Consider the following 21,547-nt stretch of genomic DNA (forward strand, 5'->3'; position numbering starts at 1 on the left):
TGGGGGCCTGGCTGCCATCAGTACAGAAGATGAAATCTCAACACTCTGCAAAGCAGACCAAGTATTTCCAGAAAATGCCCAAATAACATTATATATACATATGTCTATTTGTTTATTAAAAACTTGATTAATGTAATTTAGATTAGATATCACTTCTTCTATCCAAGGCTAGGGCAGATTTTTAAGACTATCTATGCTAGGCCCTAAAATCAGTTTCAAAAGAGCATTACTTTTTTCATGGCAGAGGCAGAATTCAAACATATCTGAAAAATTTAATTTCTTTTGTATTACTTCCTGTACAATAAATGTCTTCAGTTAAAAAGAACTGAGAAACTTTCAAGATTCTTTTTAGACAGCATTGGAGAAATCTTTAATAAAGATCAAAACATGAATGCTTCTAAGGAGAAATTGATATAAAGAAATATGGGTGTTTTACCTTATCTAAATAATTTGTCTGATACAAAGAAGTTCCAAGCTTTCATCTGATTTTAGAGTTAATACCTAATCTGAGATAAAATTACTCTATTTATATTCATATGCATCAGGAATTAATACTATGTGTGTGCATTTTCAATAAAGAAAACTTTGCTTTGGTAGCGCTTTTGCTTTCAGAACAACCTAACCTCGTGATGCCTGTTAGTGTTTCCTGAAAAACTCAGAAGGGGTGGTCACATTCCCAGTGCCTATTGGGACCCTGTGGTTTAGACTACTTCCTACACTGATCCCATGAAAGGTCGAGGGAGCATTCCTCTGTCATGGGCAGAATAGTTTTGTAATAAGGGTGGTGAGGCACTGGAACAGGTTGCCCAGAGAAAATGTGGAGTTCCCATTCCTTGGAATGTTCAAGGCCAGGTTGGCTGGGGCTTTCAGCAACATGGTCTAAGGAAAAGTGTCCATGCCCACGGCAGAGGGCTGGAACCAGATGAGCTTTAAGGTTCCTTCCAACCCAAACAATTCTATGATTCTAAGATTCCATGATTTGTTGTTGCAAGCTTTAATAGTGTAGACTTTCAAACAGGAATTGATATAAAGTGCCACTGTTCAATTTACTGGTATGGACATAACCAAACTACTTGTTTTCCATGAATACTCAGTTAATATAAAAATTTAGCATGTAACAGTAAAGGCTAGAGTGAGTCAGAGGAAGCACACTGGTAATACTGCCAGCACACAGAGCACAGGGGCACTTAGAAATTGTGGAATGTGATGCACCTCTCAGTTGGTAAAGCTCAAAGGAAACGTTCCTCGTCATTCTGCAACCTCAGATGAAGGACTGTGTTGTTCTTTGTGGGACTGGGAGAGATTATTCCTTCTTGAGAGTGATCCTGAGAATTTGTTGAGCAGTGGTGTCCAGATTCTCTATTGGTGAACTACAACAGCTATAAGCATGTACCCCTGCCATTGGAGTTGCATTTTGTGTACCAGAAAAACAAATGAGCGTGTGTTTTAGGGACCCCTCGCTCACATTGTGTCATTTGCTGTAGAGATAATATTCCACTTTGTGGGACTGGAATCAAATACTCCTTGACAGTACTGATTTGTACTTTTCTCTGAGGAGCACACCTGCAATGTTATTAAATTTTTTCTTGTGTTTTGCTGTGTGATGGATAGTTTATTTGTTTCCTATTCCCTGATTAAAACAAAACAAAACAAAAACCAAAACCAACAACAACAACAAACTAGAAATAAGCAAGAAGGGAAAAAACCCAGGTTTTTTTATACTGTCTCAACTTCTGTGTGAGTTAGAGATCTGCCTGCTGTACCAATTCAGGTGGCAATCTACCACTTTCAGCAGTAACCATGCCCACCTCTCTCTTTAATACACAGCTTGAGTTTCCTGCCCTCCAGAATTTCCAGGTAAATGGTCAATTAACATGTATAGAGGAATTTTACACTGTATCCACAAACTTTTAGATTTGCCATTACTGGAAACTGAAATTTTCAATGGGAAGTCTCACTGCATGTGGTGAATGCCACAGAGTGGCATTTTTGTAGGGGCACCACCTTTATGTCACATGTGGGCCACAGGATTCTAGTCTAACCCTCCCAGAATTTGTTGTAATTTCTGAATTTGGGTTCTATAGTGAAGAGGTTTTGAAAACCTTACAGGAAAAAAAAAGCACCAATGTGCTATACACTGATTATAACTTGCTTCTAAACCAGCCTTACATCTAAATTAACCACTGAGCTTTATTTCGCTTTCTCAGTTTCTCCAGTTAAAACACAAACAGCATTTCTTGTAAAGAACATATTCTTATTTAGAATTCAGTAACATAGAGATCACACAGCTAAATTAGAACTCCGATAAAATAAGTTGTTTAAAATACTCTCTCTGTGTCATGATCACATTATCATTATCTTTCATAATATGATGGGGAGATTTGAGACTATTTAGCTGTACCTTGCAGAGTTCACATAGATCTGAAAATATCTTGCATATTGTGTGTCTGTTAATGAGAAGGGTAACTAAGGAAATGTCTGCTCTGAACATGCTTTTATAATGATCTTTATTTATTCTTTTATTAATGTACCATATAATTCATATTACAGTTTAATATTTCAGCCCAAAGTTTTGCCAGCTTTGAAATCCAGAGCTCTGGATAAGATAGATAGAATGTTACTACATGTATATTTCATTTATAAAAGAAAACCAACCACCAAAACAGTATTTCTAGGACATAAGTTAGTATACTTGGACAAATGAATTATCAGTTCAGTGATATGAACTGCAGCCCATATATAGCAAAAAGTTTTAGATTTGGCATACATTTTGTCAATAGCTAGGAGGTACTAGCAAAGATATAGTTTTGGTTTTCCACATATGGTTTTACTTTTTCTTTTTCTTTTAATTGTTTAGTACTTTCTACAGGTACACTAAAATTCTAAGTAGATTTGAAAAAGCAAATGCCAGTTGGTAGTTAGTAATATTTAGAGTGGTGCTCTAAAATGGTTTAAAGAGCATATGAAAGAATATATAAATTATAAATAAAAGTCCATTTGTGTGATATGTAGAAGCATATAGGATGGAATGTTTTGACCAACACCTTTAAGAACTATTGAATGCCGTGTATTGAATGAAGAGTGTAAATCTTCCCTTTCTTTCAATCAAAGCTGTTTTTAACTACATTTGAGTGTCCCTTATGTTGTTAACAACTAGATAAAGTAAATGAGATCATAAATAAAAATGAAATTTCTCTGATGCAGTTTGTATGTCCTAATGAAAGAAAGAAATCTAGTAAGAATTTCTATATTTCAGTGTGTTGACCTTGTTCCATTACAGAAAGAAAAGGGATTCAGCCATAACTCTAAATAGACTTTTCCAACATCAGTATTTCTTAACATGATGGGGTGGTTTCACAGCTCTCAAAAATCCAATTTCCAAGTTCCCCACAATTTGCCTCAATGTGAAAGAGAAATTCTCAGACAGGCACAACTCAGCATGGGGAATTCTATCAAAATTTATTACTAACAGAATAAAAACTATAGAAACTAAAAAGCAAATAAATACACAGTATTAATACAATTTCTACCACCCCTGGGGTCCTCCCACATCAATCCAGAAGAAGAACCCTCCAGGACAATAGCTAAAGTCTCTCTCATTGGGGTATCAGGGAAGGGATCTTCTTTACCCCTACCAGCTGCTTGGCCTCTGCTGAGGTCTCCTCCTGAGCTGCAAGGGAATACTTGCTCCATCAGGTCTTCATCACGAGCTACAGGGAGTCAGCTTCTGAGTCTTTTCTCCCTGTTTTGTGAAGGTTCCTCCCAGAGAGTAAGATGTCCACTCTTCCTCTCCAGGTTGCAGGGTTTCTGGGTTTTTGCTCAGTCTTTTATACCCCAAACAGTTTTCACCAAAAGTCCTTACCCAGAAAAAGCCTGCTTGGTTTGGTTTCTCTCTATTTCAGCTGCAGCTTCAGCTCGATTTCACGTGGCGGGGGGGGGGTATTCCTCCCTGCTTCCTCATCCTTCAGTTTTCAGCTGCCCTCATCCAAACCCACATAGGGCACCTCCGAGCCCCTCGGCCCATCTCCATTGCTCAGTCTCAGCTCCAGGTCTCCCCCTCCCCTGCCATTGTGGGGGAGGTGGCAGCGAGACTGCTTGAAGTTCTCTCTCTCCTCTGCCTGGAATTCTTCCAGCTCTGCACGATCGCCACTGCTTCTCCAGGGTCATGACTATCAGCCTGACCCACTCCGGGCCACTCCTCAGCCCGTCTGGCTCAGCTCCAGTGCTATGCCTGCCTGCCAGGGGGCCTGGTTCCAGCCCCCAGCTGGCCTCTCAAGCCCCACTCCATCGCCTCTCCAGGGCAGTGGGGGAAAACCCCCTGGCATTTGGCCACAGCTCCCAGTCCAGTTTTGATACTGTTCTGGGCCCCCTGCAGCCCAGCTGGGGGGGGAGAAGAGGGGCTTGGGCCCCGCAAGGGGCCCGTCAGCCTCTCTCCTCTCTCTCTCTTTCTTGGCTTCGATTCTCTCTCTGCCAACAACTTCCTCCCGGTTGTTGTAATATACTAATTTCACAGGGGCTAAAGGCAGCTCCGATTGGCCCTGCATTGGAAACTCACCTGGGACCAACATTTCCAGCCCCAGAGGGGTGAGTGAAACCACATACATGATGAGTTTCCTAGTAATCTGGACTACTTAATGAAACTCTGGAATTTCATACTGTCAAGGAAAAAAGCATCTATGTCACCATATTAATATCAGAGAGAGACTAAATCCCATTTCAGTTTGGAGTTTTTTTAGCTCCATTAATATGAACTGTGTCTACTCTAGTACTGGCAAATCTGAACTCACACATTTTATATTTTAGCTGAGAATTTCTGATATTAATAGGTTTGAGTTTTGTTTCAAGTAATCGACATTTTTGAAAAGGAGAAATTTATTTTGTGTAGTCCTCCAGAGTTATTCAGAAAAGAAAAGCTAAATCTGAAACCTGGAGCATGGTTATGAAAAACAAAAAAAGCCATCTGGTAAACTAAGACATTAATTTGCACCATATCAGGCACCCCAATAGCTACTCAAGTGTGTTCATATTAATAAATGGTGTGATGTAATTAATGACTTTGGAATGATCCAATGTGTTCCAAAGGCCTGTTGCCTGTATTAGACAAAATCCCTGTGTGCACTCTTCATAATACCACAGTGCAAATTGGTTGGCCTGCATTCAGTTATGCTTAAACTTCTCTTTTTTCATTAAATGGGGGTAGGACTTAATGTACACAACATCAGTTGTAGCAGGACAGTTCATATCAATAATTTGCCATCCAAGTTTAACATTAACTAGCGTCTATAACCCTTATTTATCATTTCTCAATACCTGAGATTTGGCTTCCCATGAGGTAACTGCCACAGCAGGAAGACAAATGAAGAGATTTTGTGATAATTGAATATGATTATTTTGTGGTTAATATTTTGATACAAGACTGTTTTTCCTCTTTAATTCATGAAAAAATAGTTTGGAAATACAACTTTTGATCATAAAATGGATAGGTGTAATGGAAAAAAAATCTTCACATTTCTTACAGAATAATAGTTACTTAACTAGTAATACATTGAGATGAGATGATAGTGAATCACTGCAGTCAACATATTTTGAATCTGGTGGGTTTTTTTCTAAGTAGTGTCCACCTGATTTTTTTTTTATCATTAATACTAGATACTTTTTTTCCAGGTTGACTGGCATGAATCTACCTTCTCCTGTTATCAGCAGTAAGAACTGGTTACGACTCCATTTTACGTCTGACAGCAATCACCGACGAAAGGGATTTAATGCTCAGTTTCAAGGTAGGAAACCTATAAAAGTTCAGCAAAAAAATTCCTTACCTTTAAGCATCACTAAAGTGGGGTAAATTTGAAAATTTGTTTAAATATCAGGCTTGTAGTAAACAGCTGACTCATACTACTACTGCTCTTACGCTGAGTATCTCTTATCCTTGTGTGATCAGACATCTCTAGGGATTTACTTTTGGGAGAAATATGTGTGCTTCACAATGCAGTTTGCTCTAAGTATATATTTGCTTGCTCATTTTGTCTAAATTGCTTTGCATTCAGTCTGATCTTTGCTTTAAAAACATGCCTGGAATGCAACTTGCAGAAAGTCAATTCAAACAAAGGCATACTGCCATCTAAACATTGTCTTCCTTCGTTATTCAAAATCTAACTCTTATTCGAAAACTACATTCATCATTTGGAAATTTGACTTAACCATAGTATAGTACAAATTATATTTCAGGCTCTTACACGGATTTCCATATAAAACTTTAAAAGAAGACAAAAGGATGTCAGTGTTGCTGTCAATTTCTACTTATGTTCACCTAGATACTTTTTAAAATGCAATTTTTTTGAATGTCTTCTTTTTTTACTTTTGTACTTCATAAATCACTACTCAAGATGAAAGACATGTTAGTTATATTGAAAGTAAAAGAGATTCTTAATTTATCTTACTTTTAAATTCTGCACTTATATAAGTTGTTTCAACCCTTTTACCTCCCACACCATGATATCATTTATTACTTTAGACCTTTCTTTTTTCCATGAAACTCTAGGACCTCTATTATTTTAGAAATGACAAACATACTGCAACAAATATATGTTTCTGGTGATTATGACATACATGTGCAACAAAAGCATTTAACATACATAATTCGTTTAGTTTTAAAAATATTTTTACTATTTTGGTAGAAAAAAAAAAAGTGAAATTTCATTTCATTGTGGCAGCTCAAGACAAGTATGAATTCTGTGATCTTTTGCACTTAGAACTTATTTTTTCAAAGTTTACCAAGGATGCATATATAATACCACTATTGGTGACTATGAATTTAAATGCACTGCTTATGTTAACTCTGTGCCTTAAGCCTGTTAACTGGAGATCACAAAAACAATGTGACTCATCTTGCTAATGCACCAGAAAACTACGAATCAACAGGATAAAAAGGGGAAGTTTGGTATAAAGTAACATACATGGGAAAATAGCTTTTGTTCTTTTTCAATATATCTTATCTCTAGGCAAATACTTACCATGAAGTTAAAGCTTTTAGGAAATATCTGGGGAGATCATTATTTCAGATGTATATCTGTTGCTCCGCATAATACATGAAGTATTGGGTGTAAGTGTAAACTTCCCTGATGTAGAACATAGCCTGTGAATGACAAGTGGAAGTTTCTTATTGCAATTCAGATTCTTACAATTACAGAAATTTCCTTTCTGAAGTTAATTCTTTTGAAATGCAGTTTTATAAAATTTACTGTATTAAATACAGAGATCTGAATTACGTGAGCCACAGCCCTCTATCTTATGAGGCTCAATTACAATTAAACAAATTCCCATGTTAGTGATATAAACTGTGTTAAAACCTGGGAGAAAGTGACACATAGGATGAAAATTCAGAGTCGTATAAAAAGCTGGTTAATCTAACAGCTTTTAAGCAGAAGTAACAGTGTTTACGGCTAGACTAGTCTACTAGTACCACAAATTGCATAATAACACAGATTGGAAGAGACTTCTGCAGCTTGTCTAGTCCAGTGCCCTCCTCAAAGAAAAGTCACCCAAAGAAAGCTGCCCAGGACTGTGTCTGGTGGATTTTGAATACCTCCAAGATTAGAGACTCTACAACCTCTCTGGGCAACCTATCCCAGTGTTTACCCTCACAGTAAAAAAGTTTTCACTTATTTGCAAGTGGAATTTCCTGTATTTCAATTTTTGCTTATCGCTTCATGTCTTGCCAATGCATATCATCATGAAGAGTCTGTCTCCACCTTCTTTACACCCTCTCATCTTCTCAGATATTAATACACGCCAATCAGATTCACTCCTGCTACCCCCAGTCCTTCTCTTCTCCAGGCTAAAATTTCCCAGCTCTCTCAGCCTCTCCACCATGTTTTTGTTTTGAGAAACTTTTTTCTGCTAAAATTCAACTTTTACATATATTTCCATCTTAGGTGCTTTTCTTGAGTTAAACAATTATTTGAGCTGATCATTAAAAAAACCAAACAAACAAATCACCAAAAAACCTCTTGTGACATACATGACCTAGTTTTCTGGAAAAAGACCTAGCAATGAAAAAGGATGCCTTAAATATCTGACTGCCTCCAGACACAACTTTTATATTTGTCATCTGGGCAAATCCTGCAGTGTAGGCTCTATGACTCTGAGACCTCTGAGAGACATTTTCCTTATGAGCAACTATTTACAATAGTTCCAGAATACAAAAACATAGTTGGGATTGATATGTAGTTGAACTATCCTGTCTTTGAGACAGTTATAGTAAATACGTAGATTCTTTTGAAGTAACCATTTAACACTCACTGTACCAATAGACAAGTCCCCATTACCAGTCTGACCAAATCGTAAGAATCTTTTTGATTGTTCTAGTTTCCCAGAGATCCTAAATATTGGACAACTGTCCTCAGGGCACTCAGGACTCTACTTTCTAACATTACTTAGACTACTTTCTCCTTTTGCTTCTTTTTAGAAGGAACAGTCCTTTAAAGTCAGTCTGTGCTGTCTTTTTGTGATTATTTGCATTGTTCAATCATGTCTGTGTGATGAAGGTGTATAATTATGCTACACAAGAACAATAGTCTCTATTGTTTTGGGAAAATAGAAGAATTTGTAATTTTGATTGCAGTCCTCAGATATTAAATTAAAGCAGCCTATTGTGCCTTGCCAGATAGTAAATTATTGTATTTTTGAGTCTTAATAACATATAGGGGTTTTTTTAATAGCTGTCAGATATAAATGTTATTCACAAAACAAAATCACAAGATATTCCTCAAAAAGCAGTAGCTTGTCCATTTGCAGATTGCATCATAAAGTCGGGGGGGGGTTGACCTTAGCTGGATGCCAGGTGTCCACCAAGTCAATCACTTCCACACCCCAGCAGGACAGGAAAGATAAAACATTGTGTTGCTGTCACAGGCAAAACAGGCTTGACCCTCACACATTGTCACTCCTTTCTCCAGCTGCAATTTATGTTGCACAGCAACTTTTTCCCTGCTCAAATGTGTTATCCCATCACTGATCAGCCTTGGCCAGCTTCAGATCTGTCTTGAGCTGGCTAGCATTGGCTCCAACATGGGAGAAGTTTCTAGCAGCTTTTCACAGAAACCACCCCTGCAGCCATGCCACTACAGGTACAGCCACTACACAGGGCTTGGTCACATAAGCATAATGACCAGCCCCTTGTTACATGCAACCAGCCCCTACCATTACTTTATTCCTGTACTTTTCATATGTGTACTACCCCGAAGCACCTGAATCCATCCCTTTCCCTGATATTATTATCCTTAAATACTCCGTAATTAACCTTGTGCAATCCCAAAATGCTCTTCCCTTGTACCCCAAAATGAGCCCTGTATTCCTGGGCAGGCACCCCCCTCAGCCTCTGAAGTGACAGGAGAGCTCCTAGTGTGAGCTATCCCCCAGCTCTGTGGGCTGGGTCTCACCAGGGATAGCCCTGGGGAGGCCAGGATAGAGGTTGGATTCCACATTGGTATTCGGGTTCCCCTACTTGCCCAGAATTCTCTGCATTTCTTCTGCCATTGTGGAGATGGACTTGTGATGGTCCTGGAGGAGCCAGGGTGAGGTGGTTTTTGTCTCTGCCATCCACTGTCACCTCCCTGTGCTCCTCTGTGTGTGCACAGGTGAACTTGTTACTGCCTAACCTAACACACCTATCAACTTCACCGGCTTTTCAAAAGCAAGTCAATATTGAAGGCAGCAATCACACCTCTGAACAATGATGGGATAAGAGACTTTTTTTTTCTTTTCCTAGTAAGAATTCAGATTATCAGACTTTTTATACAGTTAGCATACAGATACTTTAATCGATCTTTTCAACTCATATCAAATTTATATCTTATTTATAATCAAGTTATCATAGCTATATTATAGCTGTAACTTGGCCTTTTCCAGCCAGCCAAAACTAATACTAATAAGTAGGCAATTTAATTTTCTTTTCTTTGTTTGGTCTTCGATCAGACAGGCAGAATTATTATAATCTATTTCATTAAGTATTGGAACTACCAATTTGATTTAAAGCTATGTATAGTCAATTATTTGTTCAGCAAAATTTTCAGATCTTTCTAAGCTTGCATGTTTTGCAATATTTAATGCCCCATTTTTAACATGGTCAAGAAAACCAGCTCACTAACAAGAAAAAAATTAAAGCAGTGTACTAGAATTGCACACTTGAATGCATTAACTATATGCAGTGTTAAAACTATATGTAATTTTAAAATGCTTGGCAAGCTGAATGTCTAAATAAAACAATGTAATCTAAAAGATGTATCTAAATGGTGGGTATTTGGATTTCCCCTTGCATCATATTTATTGTCCCATCTTCCATCAGATTAGAGAAGAAGTTTAAAGAATATTTTTAAAATTAATTGGGTATAGAGTGAAGGGTTTGTTTTGGTGTTTATTGTTTTTCTTCACCCCACCTACCTTGTTGCTTTCTTCTGATTTTTGGTCTTTTAACATTGATTTCATCAATAAAAATATTAATGTCCCAATTTCTCTGTGTATCTATGGAATTTTTTTTCATAGTTTCAGAGTTCCTAGTCAGAAGGAGACGTGGTTTTAAATGGCCCTGAAAACCACAAAAACAAATTAAAGTGCAGCGACGTGATTTGCCTTGTCTGCTTCATGTCTCCCATACCAGCAACTTTGGTCTCATCGAAATCAACACTCCCAGTGGATACAATCTGATTCAGTTCTTGTTCTGCCTTGTTCCTTAGTAGCATTGTCCTAGGGGGAAGAGATGTTACAATTCATTTAGTTATTAATTTCTTTTTCTTTTCCATTCCTCTACCTTGACCTGTGCTGATACACAAAGATTCTTTCATATTCAGTGGGAGTAGCAGAGTTATGATTTGTCTTATGCCAGTGCTTCACAAATACATGAATTCCCCAGAGGTGAAGTATCATTAACAGGTTCACAAGGAGATGAAAGCTTAGCACTTCCCAGAAACAAAGCTTATCAATGTACACAGGATGACTTAAAAGGTGTGATAATGAATCCCCTGCTTTTGCATATTTACGGCGTGTACACTATGCTTGCTTAGCTTTTGCTTATTTCCAGAACAGTAGGTTGTTTTAATATTTCTAGTTTCTATTTAAGAGGGAAAAAAACCACAATGCTTTTTTCTGTACAGCTAAAAGTAATCTGCTTAAGTTAAATATTTATTTCAAAATTCCTAAAAATAGAATAGAAAGTTTCCAAAACATGATTACTGGGTGTGTTTCACAGTAACTCAGGCCTCTCTTGTAGGGTGTTTGGAATAAAGTATGCTATTTTTGGCAAGTTTTCAGGGAGGTTCAAAAGGGTACTAGCTGTTTTGATAATTATGTACCAGAAGTTATCGATCTGTTGTGTTTGACTACCTTCAATAATTCAGGATTTAACAAATAGATAATCCTGAAGTCAAACAATGAATATAATAGAGGCTGCTGAAATAAACATGTGCTAATGAAAAACTATGAGTGAAGTAATATAAAATCAACTTGCAATTGCTACTTCTTTCAACGAATTTTCATAGTTCGCTGAGTTTGCATATAAATGTGCGTCTATCCTTCCTACATATTCAGTAAACCCCTAGAAATGATGTTGCAAATAAATGAAAAGAATTTGCAGTATTTCCTTGGTACTTTAAATCAGGGGTTTCATTTATAATTGTTATTTAGAGTAAATTTCAGAAATAAAATTTGTAAAAGCAATTGATAAAATCAGAAAGCCAGAAAAACCTATTATTTTCTAGCTCTTAAGTGATGCTGAATATGTATTTTTCCTTTAAAATGGTACTGAGACAATAATTTGTATTTTGCTAAATTTTATTATCAAGAGAATAAACCATCTTGATGTGAAAAAGTCAACAAGATGGTAATCCATCATCTCTCTTGGCCATTCTTTTCTGTGATTAACACAAACACTGTTGAATATGAAGTCCTGTCTTCTCAATTGTATTAGTCTGGGTTGGTCTTTTTGTGTCCAGTAGTGCTATTTTCCCTCAACAGAGTAAAAAGTCTTTTGTTAGCTTTTTGAAGCACCAAGTCACCCCTCAGTCTCCTAGATAAACTTAGGAGGATGAGTTCTTTAAACCTCTGACTGGAAGTAATTTTCACCACTTAATGCAATTGGTGCTATTTGAAACTTCCAGTGACCCACTTATGTGATTTTAGCTATCACAAAATAAGTAGTACTGGATCTACAGCTAAAACGACATTTACCTTTTTTCCCTCCATATGTTTATTTCTGTCCTATTTTTTCTTTTAAACAGTCATGAACACTTAGGAAATTAATTAGCTAAATCATATTAAACTGAATTATATACCCTAGAGACACAAATAATTTTTCTTAACTCTATTTATATGCCTGTCAAGGCTGATATAGGTAGACTATGCTTGTCATTTTTTTTCTTCTTTTTTTTTTTTTGTTGTGTCATGTTGTATTTCTTACATCCTGTAAGTACAGTCATCGTGGTATCAGTAAGTCATTTATTTTGAGTCTTTTATTTTTACTTGTTTAGATTTAAGTAAGAGTGTATTAAAATATTTTCCTTGAACTTTTGTTTAGTATAATTGGTTTAGATTGAAAACATTTATTCAGCTATGTGGTAAAATCTGTACAAGCCTACAATGAGGTAAGTTATTGGAGAATGTTTGTTTATGAAGTCAGAAGGAATAAATCTTTTTTCTATTAAAAGTAAAATTCTTTTTGCCAAATCTTTGTACGTGACTGTTGATAGTGAATAGCTCCCTATTAATCCAATAAAAACTATAGTAATGAAATCAATATTTGACATCTTATGGTCCCATGCATTCAATATATATCAATCAGTAATTTGGCATATATATTGCGTTCAGCATATCCTTGACTGGCTCTCTTCCTCCCATTTTTAAAACCTGGAAATCTTTTTTTTTCAGTGTTTGGCATTAGAAATTACCTTTGATTTTATTGTTAAAACTGACATCTCACAAAGGCAACAAGCATTCTTGTCTGTTTTGATGTCACAAAAATATCTGTTTTTCTCAAAATTTTAAGAAAAGCCCAAAAGTTGACACAGAGTGACAAAAAGAAAAAAAAAATATATCTAAATGTACTAGGGTGAATTTATGCTGATACTTTTGTTCTATGTTTGGCCCTGCCACCTGTGAAAGCCTTACTCTTTCCCTGCCAAGTTATGGGAAAACAAGCACTGATAAATAGGAAAGTTGTTCTTGAAGAGAGCTTCTTGTATAAACTGCTTTAATTGGTGTTCTGTGATTGGCTAGTTTTCCTCCAAGGTCACTTGAAGGAGAGGTTGAGGAGGAGGAGGATGAAGGATGCCTCCAGACTCATTTGGAAAAGACCCCCCCTTAGTACAGTACGCAGGCGCAGGGAAAGCCACGTGTGCGCAGAAGAGGGGCACTTACGTAACCGGGAGGTGGGACTGAGGGCCTCGGGCTGGGCGGTGCTGGCCACACCTGGGAGGTTGTGGTCACTCAAAAAAGCAGATGGCGCTTTCTTGGACAAGAGCTAACTTCACACCAAGGACAACGTTGCCTTTGGCAGGGACGCCTGCCAGTTTGTGAACTTACTGACTCTCCAAGGATGCAGCTTCTGCTATGGGTAATTATAGGCATGCTAGGTCGGTAAGATAACTTTATGGGCAACAGCTGGGTGACTGGGTAGGTCATGCTGGGGGCTTATTTCTCTCCTCCTTCTTCTCTTTTGGGTTTGTTCGTTTTGTTGGCCACCTCTTGGTAATAAATATTGATTTTTGTTAAGCTTTTAACGATGTCTTGGTTTTCAAGCTTCAGTATGTTCGAACTCCTCCCTAATACACTAAAGGAACTACATTTTCTAAAAGTACAGAAGAATTGGACCCTATGATAAAGTTCTGTCCTCAAGACTTTCAGTCCAAAGTTTAGGTGGAATTTCTCAGTGCCAAGAGAGTGAGACATTTGACAAAGAGTGCATACAGATTTGCCTTAACACAAAGGCATTCTAGTAAAAAGTCTTATTATTAGGTCACCATATAGGAACATATTATTATGAACCATTGTGTATTAGGTTTGTGTGGCTAACTTTTGGTGGCAGGGGGGCTACAGGGGTGGCTTCTGTGAGAAGCTGCTAGAAGCTTCCCTCATGTCGAGGAGAGCCAATGCCATCCGACTCCAGGATGGACCCACTGCTGAGCAAGGCCAAGCCCATCAGGAGCAATAGTAACAACTCTGAGATAACGTATTTAAAAAAGAGAAAAAAGTTATTGCGCAGATGAAAATTGCAGCCAGAGAAGAGTGGAGTGAGAACGTGAACAACTCTACAGACACTAAGGTCAGTGCAGAAGGAAGGGGAGGAGTGCTCCAGGCACTGGAGCTGAGGTTCCCCTGCAGCCTGTGGTGCAGACCCACAGAGGAGTGGGTGGATACCTGAAGGAGGCTGACCCCATGGGAGGCCCATAATGGAGCAGGGTCCTGGCAGGGACCTGATGAACCACGGATAGAGGAGCTCACGCTGGAATAGGTTTTCCTGGTAGGACTTGTGGCCCTGTGGGGGACCCTGGAGCCTGTGCCTAAAGGAGTGCACCCCATGGAACAGACCTATGTTGCAGCAGTTAGTGAAGAGCTGTTGCCTATGGGATGGACTCACACTGGAAAAGTTCATGGACTGTCTCCCGTGGGAGACACCCCATAGGGTAGCAGGGGAAGGACTCCTGTCCCTGAGCAGCAGCAGAAACAACCTGTGATGAACTGACTGTAACCTGCATTCCTTGTCTCCCTGCACTGCTGGGGGGCAGGAGGTAGAACTTGGGAAGGAGACGGGGTGAGTGGAGGGTGCTTTTAAGATTTATTTTACTTCCATTATCCTGTTCTGATTTTGTTAGTAATAAATTCAACTAATATCTCAAATTAGAGGGTTTTTTGCCCATGATGGTAATTGGTGAGTGATATCTCCTGGCCATTATCTCAACCCATGAATCCTTTGCTATATTTTCTCTCCTCTGTCCAGTTGCAGAGGGGAGTGATAGAGCGGCTTTTGTGGATACCCAGTGTTAAGCCAGGGTCAACACACTACACCTTGATTTTTCGGCATTTTCCAGAGAAACAAAAAGTACTTCATTAAAGGTAGAAGCTTGTACCTGGTTACAATCAGGTTGCTAAGTCATACTTCTTTCTTAAGGGTCCAGTAAAGTTTCCATTGCTGAAAAGGCTCAAACGTAGCTGCTTCATGATGTCAGCACTAAGCAGTTGCTGATCTAACAGCTATTCAGTCTTCAGCTATTGTTTGTCATGGTGTTATCCTCCCTAGAAGTGTTCAAAAGACTGTAGTTGAAGCAACATTCAAACAGGGAGCTGAGTGGATCTCATTTTATGATTTATTTTTTAGAGACAATTTCTACAAACTACTACTCTCTGTGTTCTGCAACAGCATATTCATAGAGCAAATTGTGTTGGTATTATTTTCCAGAACTGTGGACAATATCTGCAGACACTGAAGACTTGATTCCTGCTGAAGTGGTTTTATTATGATATATCATACATTGAAAGCACAAAGTAGCTAAGGCAGTTCATCAGGGCAAGGGGCCAGCTAAGTGACATAGAAAAGGTTAATGGAAAACAAATGGCTGTGTTTCTTTTTAAACTTGCAGATCCTGTATCAGCTTATACACATAGAATAAGAAAGATTTGTGTAAAAATCTATTGTGACACCAAATTATCTTGAGGCTGTACCATTTATTCACTAGTACTGCATGCAGAGATTTCCAGCACAGGGAGCAGGTGGAAGATCTGCTAGTGACAGGCAGTACTTTGCTAAACTGATGGAACAAGGAAACCAACTGATCATGAACTTACAGCTTTTACACCTAGCCATATAATAGAAACATCTATGCCTACTGTGAAGCTCTCTGGAGTTATAATACTGATTAGTAGGGAAGATTTTGAAACCTGTTAGTGAGAGAAACACTAGGATAGTGTATTAGAATACTTTTCAGGCAAGGAATACAGAAACTGCAGAAGGTTGGACTATTCCAGTGCATTGGTTTAAACTAGAGATCCTATGGAAAATTGCGATGCCTCAGCAAAAGTCAAATGGGTAGCTGAGAAGAAAACTCGCAAGGATCCTCCTAGGTTATTGAATCTGGGACCTTGTTTTATAAAAAGCCCCATATTATAACATTCCCTTCACAAACTGAAGTGAATGTTAAGTTTGAGAATGGCTGAGTTTTTTTCTTATTCTCACAACTACTAAACTTTTAAAAGAATTCATGGTACAACCAGCCATAGTGAAACAGAAGAAAACCTAGAAATAGGTAACAATCTGTATACTGGTCCCACATGACTTTGAGTAATAAGAAAGAAATGTTTGATCTATAAGCAGAATGCAGAGAAATTACCGATGCTGCCAAATATGAAAATATAGATTATTTCTTCCAAGGCCAAAAAATGCTAGTACTCCCATAGTTGTGCACAAAAAGGATTCGGCACTAATGCAAAGCAAATGGTGCACTTAATTGGACTTTTCAATCTGAATTAAGAAAATACTGTGTTTTGCAACAAAATTACTCAACTTGAAGAAAATCAGAGCAGTGAAACTAAAGCAAAAGGAAATTGATGAATCCTGCACTGTACTGAGATAAATTTGCTAATTTCCTTCGGGAATAATCCTATGAATATTATTGCAAGCACATCACTGTTTCTTACTGAAACAGTAAGAATATTTAAAACAAAGTGTCAGTCTTTTTAATAGATACAAACATACTTAAGGTGACACAGAGCTTACGGCTGGACAGGAAAGGTGCTTCCTGTGATCACCAGATACTGGGCAATATGTTATTCCTCTTTACCTTCACATATCTGTACTTGGGAAAAATCTGCAGTGAAAGGCAGCCAAGAGCTGAACTCAGCAGAGCAGCAGCAGAGCAGCTTGAGGAAGTACCAGCAGATGATGTCAGAATATTTTAGCTTTGAGTGGTAGCCAGTATTTGAGGTCTTGGAGGTTATTTCATGCAGGAAGGAAAACTGGCAAGATACTCATGTATTTGGGTAATTGGGAAAAAACATATTATGTCATCCAAGACACACACAAAGACTGTTAGAGAAAATGTTAGGAAAAAACAGGAAGTGTAACTTCTGTTGTTATGGAGTCACACTAGAACTAAAAGAGGGTAAATTAGATCAAACATAACACTATGTAAACCAAGTAGTATATTATCTTATCTGGCTTTGATATGACTTGTGTACTGCACAACATTTACCTGCTTGTACACATGCAGTTAAGTGTAGGTGTAATGAAATAATTTCATATGCTAACAATCCTAGAAAAACCCACCAAGGTCTTAGCCACTTACTATTTCTCAGCCAAATGACTTTTGGTTATTGACTACTGTTAAGAAATCAAAGAAAATAGGTTTAAGAAACCTATCTTGATAAGCTAACCCTCTATCAAAGAGGAGGCAAACATATTTGGCTGTTGTTTTCAGACCTTAATTTAACATGATCTTAAAATGTGTTGATGACTAACGTTCTACAGCTTCTCTGGGTAATTTATTCCAGGGCTTAATCACTCTTACTGTTAAAAAGGTTTTTTTTCTCATGTAAGCAAAGTTTCCCTTTCTGTAAAGACTGTAAGTTCTTGTTCTAGCCTTAGTGGAACTGCAGAGGTATCTTTCCTCTTTGCAGTTTCCTTTTTATCTTTAAAGGATATCATACCACCTCAAAACCCTCTCTAGATTAAATTATTTCTCAGTGATGCCCTACAAATGGGCCTCTCAGTATCTTCACTTTCTGTTCACTTCTTCATGCTTTTCTTCTTACTAATTTCTGTCCTAAGCAAAATTACACAACCAGAGAATAAGACTGCAAATTCTTGGTGCTAAAGAATACATGCTACTTTGCTTTTGTACAGCTTTTAGCTCATTCATAATCAGTCAAACAAAACCAAAAAAACCCACCTTTTACTTGAAAGTCATATCCACCCTGAAAATGTATGACAAATTCACACAGATTTTTGATATTGTAATACAGATAATTTGAAATTAATCTTCAACCACAAATTACAAGTTCTCCATAAAACCTTGCATGTCAGATAGGAGGAACACAATTTAAACCAAAACAAAAATTATTAAAAAACCTCCACTTTATAGTTGGAGAAGCTGGATCTGAAAGGTGACTGCCTCCTATCTTCATATCCTGGGAAACAAAACTGTGGAATATAAACTGCATTTTAAAAAAATTCGTTGTAGTAATTTTAGGAAGCCATCCATGCTGTAATGAGCTGCTGTGTATAATATGGTTTTAAAATAATAACAGCAGTAGAGCAATTCTTTTGTGAGTTCCCCTCTCTCAGAAATGAATGTAAGAAGAATAAAATGGAGAAAAATTTCCTTTTGAATTATAGAGAGTTAGTAATGTAGGGAAAGCATAGTATGCTGGTGTGCCTTATGAATCCAGAAAATAAAGCTGATACTACAACTACTGTTTTAATTTTCAAAAATGAGAATATTTTCAGGTGCACTTAAGGTGCATTATTTCTAAAAATTTGCACTAGGGACATAAGACTTTTACGAAATTTTTTTTATATTTCCAGTTCTCTAAGACAAAAAAGAAAAAGATGTCTATGTGTATTTGGGTGTTAAATTAAGGATGATCTCATTCATCCTTAACAAAAATATGCTGATTAATAGATTTTTAAATTTATAAGACAGGAGAGTTCATTTTGAACATGAGCAATGCTCCTCTAAATCTTTCCATGGCTGAGTTTATTTTAGCTATAGCAAAAGTCTAAGGAATACCACCAGTGCTTTCCAGTAGGCTGACAAGGTTGTCTTGGACTTCCAGTACTCAGCTCTGCCCTCCTCCCTGAACGAGTAACTCATCACCAAAAGACCCTTGAAGTTATGATTACCAGAAAAGGTTAATTCAGTGAGTTTCACTGAATGTTTAAATGAAGACAGCAGAAAGTTATGCAAATTTTCAAAAGTAATCACTTAAAAGGTGGAAAGTGCTGTTCATTTCTGACATTATTAATGTAAACCCATTCCTCTTTTTCTGCTCCTAAATGGTAAATCATCTTTGAAATCAGGAGAACCTTTTTTAATGAAAGAGAAATGAGAAAGTAAAGGATAAGTGCCTCAGAAAAGGTATTCAAATGGTATTTAAATTGTTATAAAAATGCAATTTAGAATATTTTTTGTATTTACAGAAGAGGTCGATCTGTTTCACTGGAACTGTGGTGTGCAGTGGTCTCTGTTTCTTTCTCAGAGGTTGAACAGTTTTTATTTTAAATACTATGCTTGATTAATACCTTTTAAAACTACAAAAAAGTACTGTATAGCTTACATATGAAAACTTACACATATGTATAATAGAGGCAAAATTTTGGTATTTATATATCAAACTAACCTCATGGATCCATATATCTCACAGATATCTGCATTTCGCTGTTAAAGTTCTCCAGGCATAAAAGATCATTCCACCTAACATTACCATCTAAAATGTAACTTGAGCAAGTGGTATGTGTTATATTTTGTGGAGAGAAAAAGGCATCTGTATAGGAGGATTCATTGTGACTATCTTAGAAGAGGATGAATCTCCCCCTTGATTTAGGTATTTCTCTTCATAAAACATACATTTTAGATGACTGATCATAAGCACTGTGAATCTACTATCTAATGTTCTTTCAGTGAGATATAAAAGGCCTTTTTCTTGACATATGAAAAAAATCCAAGGATAGAAACTGCAGGACTTGTTTCAATACATGAGTCAAAATGTTTTCATATGTCACGTCAGAACCTCTAGGTTCAATTTGTGTTCTCTGTGTTTCAAATACAGCTGGTAGGTATAATTTTTCCTCATTCACAAGGGTGTGTTTCAAATACATCTAACAAATACCTTTATGAGTGAACTGTCACAGGGAATTTGAGTGATGATTGTCATTTTTACCATAAAATAGGGTCACAGGGCAAAGAAAAGGATAGTATAGTTCTTTTCTCTGTCCACTGCATAATAACTCAATGGGTTTACCACTCATTCATGAATGTATGGATTTTGAATCCTCCAAGAACTGCTCACATGTTTTACATGACACATATACTTACAAATTGAGAAATTAATGCTGGTGGAGGGACCACAACTGCAGACAATATCCCAAATATTCACTGCAAGAGTTGTGCTGTCCATTTTACATTAAATGGCGTAATTTTAATGGACTGGTTATGCAGTCTAAAAAACCAGAACATAAGGTGGCACTTGGTGGAAATTTTAGGACTTAAGTCTAGAAAGTAATCCTAAGAACACCATATCCATGAGGTTTACCCTTCCAGAAGGCCTTGGGAATATTAGCCTTATTTTCTACATTGATGTGCCTATACAGTGTACAATTCCCGCCTTAGAAGAAAAGAAAACACCACACTGCTATCAGAACCATTTCATACCATGCAGCTACAATTGGTTTTCAATCATCTTTCATCATCTGAACACCTGTTTTGTAGGTTTAGGTGTAAATGACTGCACTTGCAGCATACATAGCACAGAAAGTGCTTTCTGCAGAACTTGCCCAGTTTCAGCAGTTAAGGAAAAACAACCTCATTCTGAGGCTGCAAAAGCATTAGAATTCTAATATGGAAATAATTACAATGGAATCATGTTTTTTAATGCAATATTTAAAGACACATTAACTTGCTGTTTCAACCACTTCACTTCTTAAAAATATTTGCATAGAGATCAGTGTGTAGTGTGGTAATCATAAAATTTATATCGTGTATTGACAAAAAGTATAACTGACATTCTCTAGTATTAATTTATATATTTATATACTATGAGGTACTAAATACTGCCATTTAGGAAATGTTTAAATTGATTTCTTGTTTCTGTTTATATCTTGGATAAATGACTGCATTTTAAGATTATTAACCACTGCAAGATCTACAAAAAAAAATTCAATATGAATCAAGGAAGAATTACTGCTTTTTATATTTTTTGTTATTGGCATGCATAATTTTTAGCATTCTGATACACAAAGTCAGGCACTTGCTATTTTGCTATGACTATTGTTTTTTTGCACAATAGTTTTGAATTGTCCAGGTTCGTTCCACAATTGTTTTCTACATCTGATTTTACTTTGCACTGAACAATTTGTTCCCAACCCACAGAAATAGTTAATATCCTGTGATGGTGTCCTGTATTTTTACCCTTTTCTCTTACCATTACAATTAAAATTCTACTCCCCGTGTTCCTTAATGTACAACTGCACTAGTGTATTCTCATGTCTCTTCCTACTTGGCTCCTGGTCCCTCCTATGGTGCCCTAACTACTTAGTAGGGATAAGCTGGGAGTTTATCAGCCATTCAACTGAATAAACAGAGAAAAAAGATATAAAACCTCTCATGCATCTGTTCTGTCTCACAACACTTTGCCCCTTTGAGAACTCTTTCTTCTTTCTAATTCAGTTCATATTGCCCTGTAGATTCAAAAGAGGTTAGGTGAGCCAAATAATGTAACACACTGTGTTAATCTCCTTAGGAAACTGAACTAAAAACATACCTACTGCAGAAGAGTGGATCAAATAAAAGCA

At 37.1% G+C, this 21,547-nt stretch overlaps 1 protein-coding gene across 3 annotated transcripts in view; it reads left to right on the forward strand.

Moving 5' to 3' along the window:
* CSMD1 (CUB and Sushi multiple domains 1) overlaps positions 1-21,547 on the forward strand; it is a 1,092,404-nt gene that overhangs the window by 676,537 nt on the left and 394,320 nt on the right. For all 3 annotated transcript variants that reach the window (XM_039385566.1, XM_039385564.1, XM_039385565.1), the window contains exon 6: positions 5,665-5,777. In XM_039385566.1, coding sequence (XP_039241500.1) covers positions 5,665-5,777 — 113 coding nt within the window. The remainder of the gene's footprint in view (positions 1-5,664; positions 5,778-21,547) is intronic.

Source organism: Pipra filicauda, unplaced genomic scaffold (assembly GCF_003945595.2).
Source record: "Pipra filicauda isolate LSUMZ 115617 unplaced genomic scaffold, ASM394559v2 scaffold41_size5083284_pilon, whole genome shotgun sequence".
In the NCBI taxonomy this organism is placed as follows: domain Eukaryota; kingdom Metazoa; phylum Chordata; class Aves; order Passeriformes; family Pipridae; genus Pipra; species Pipra filicauda.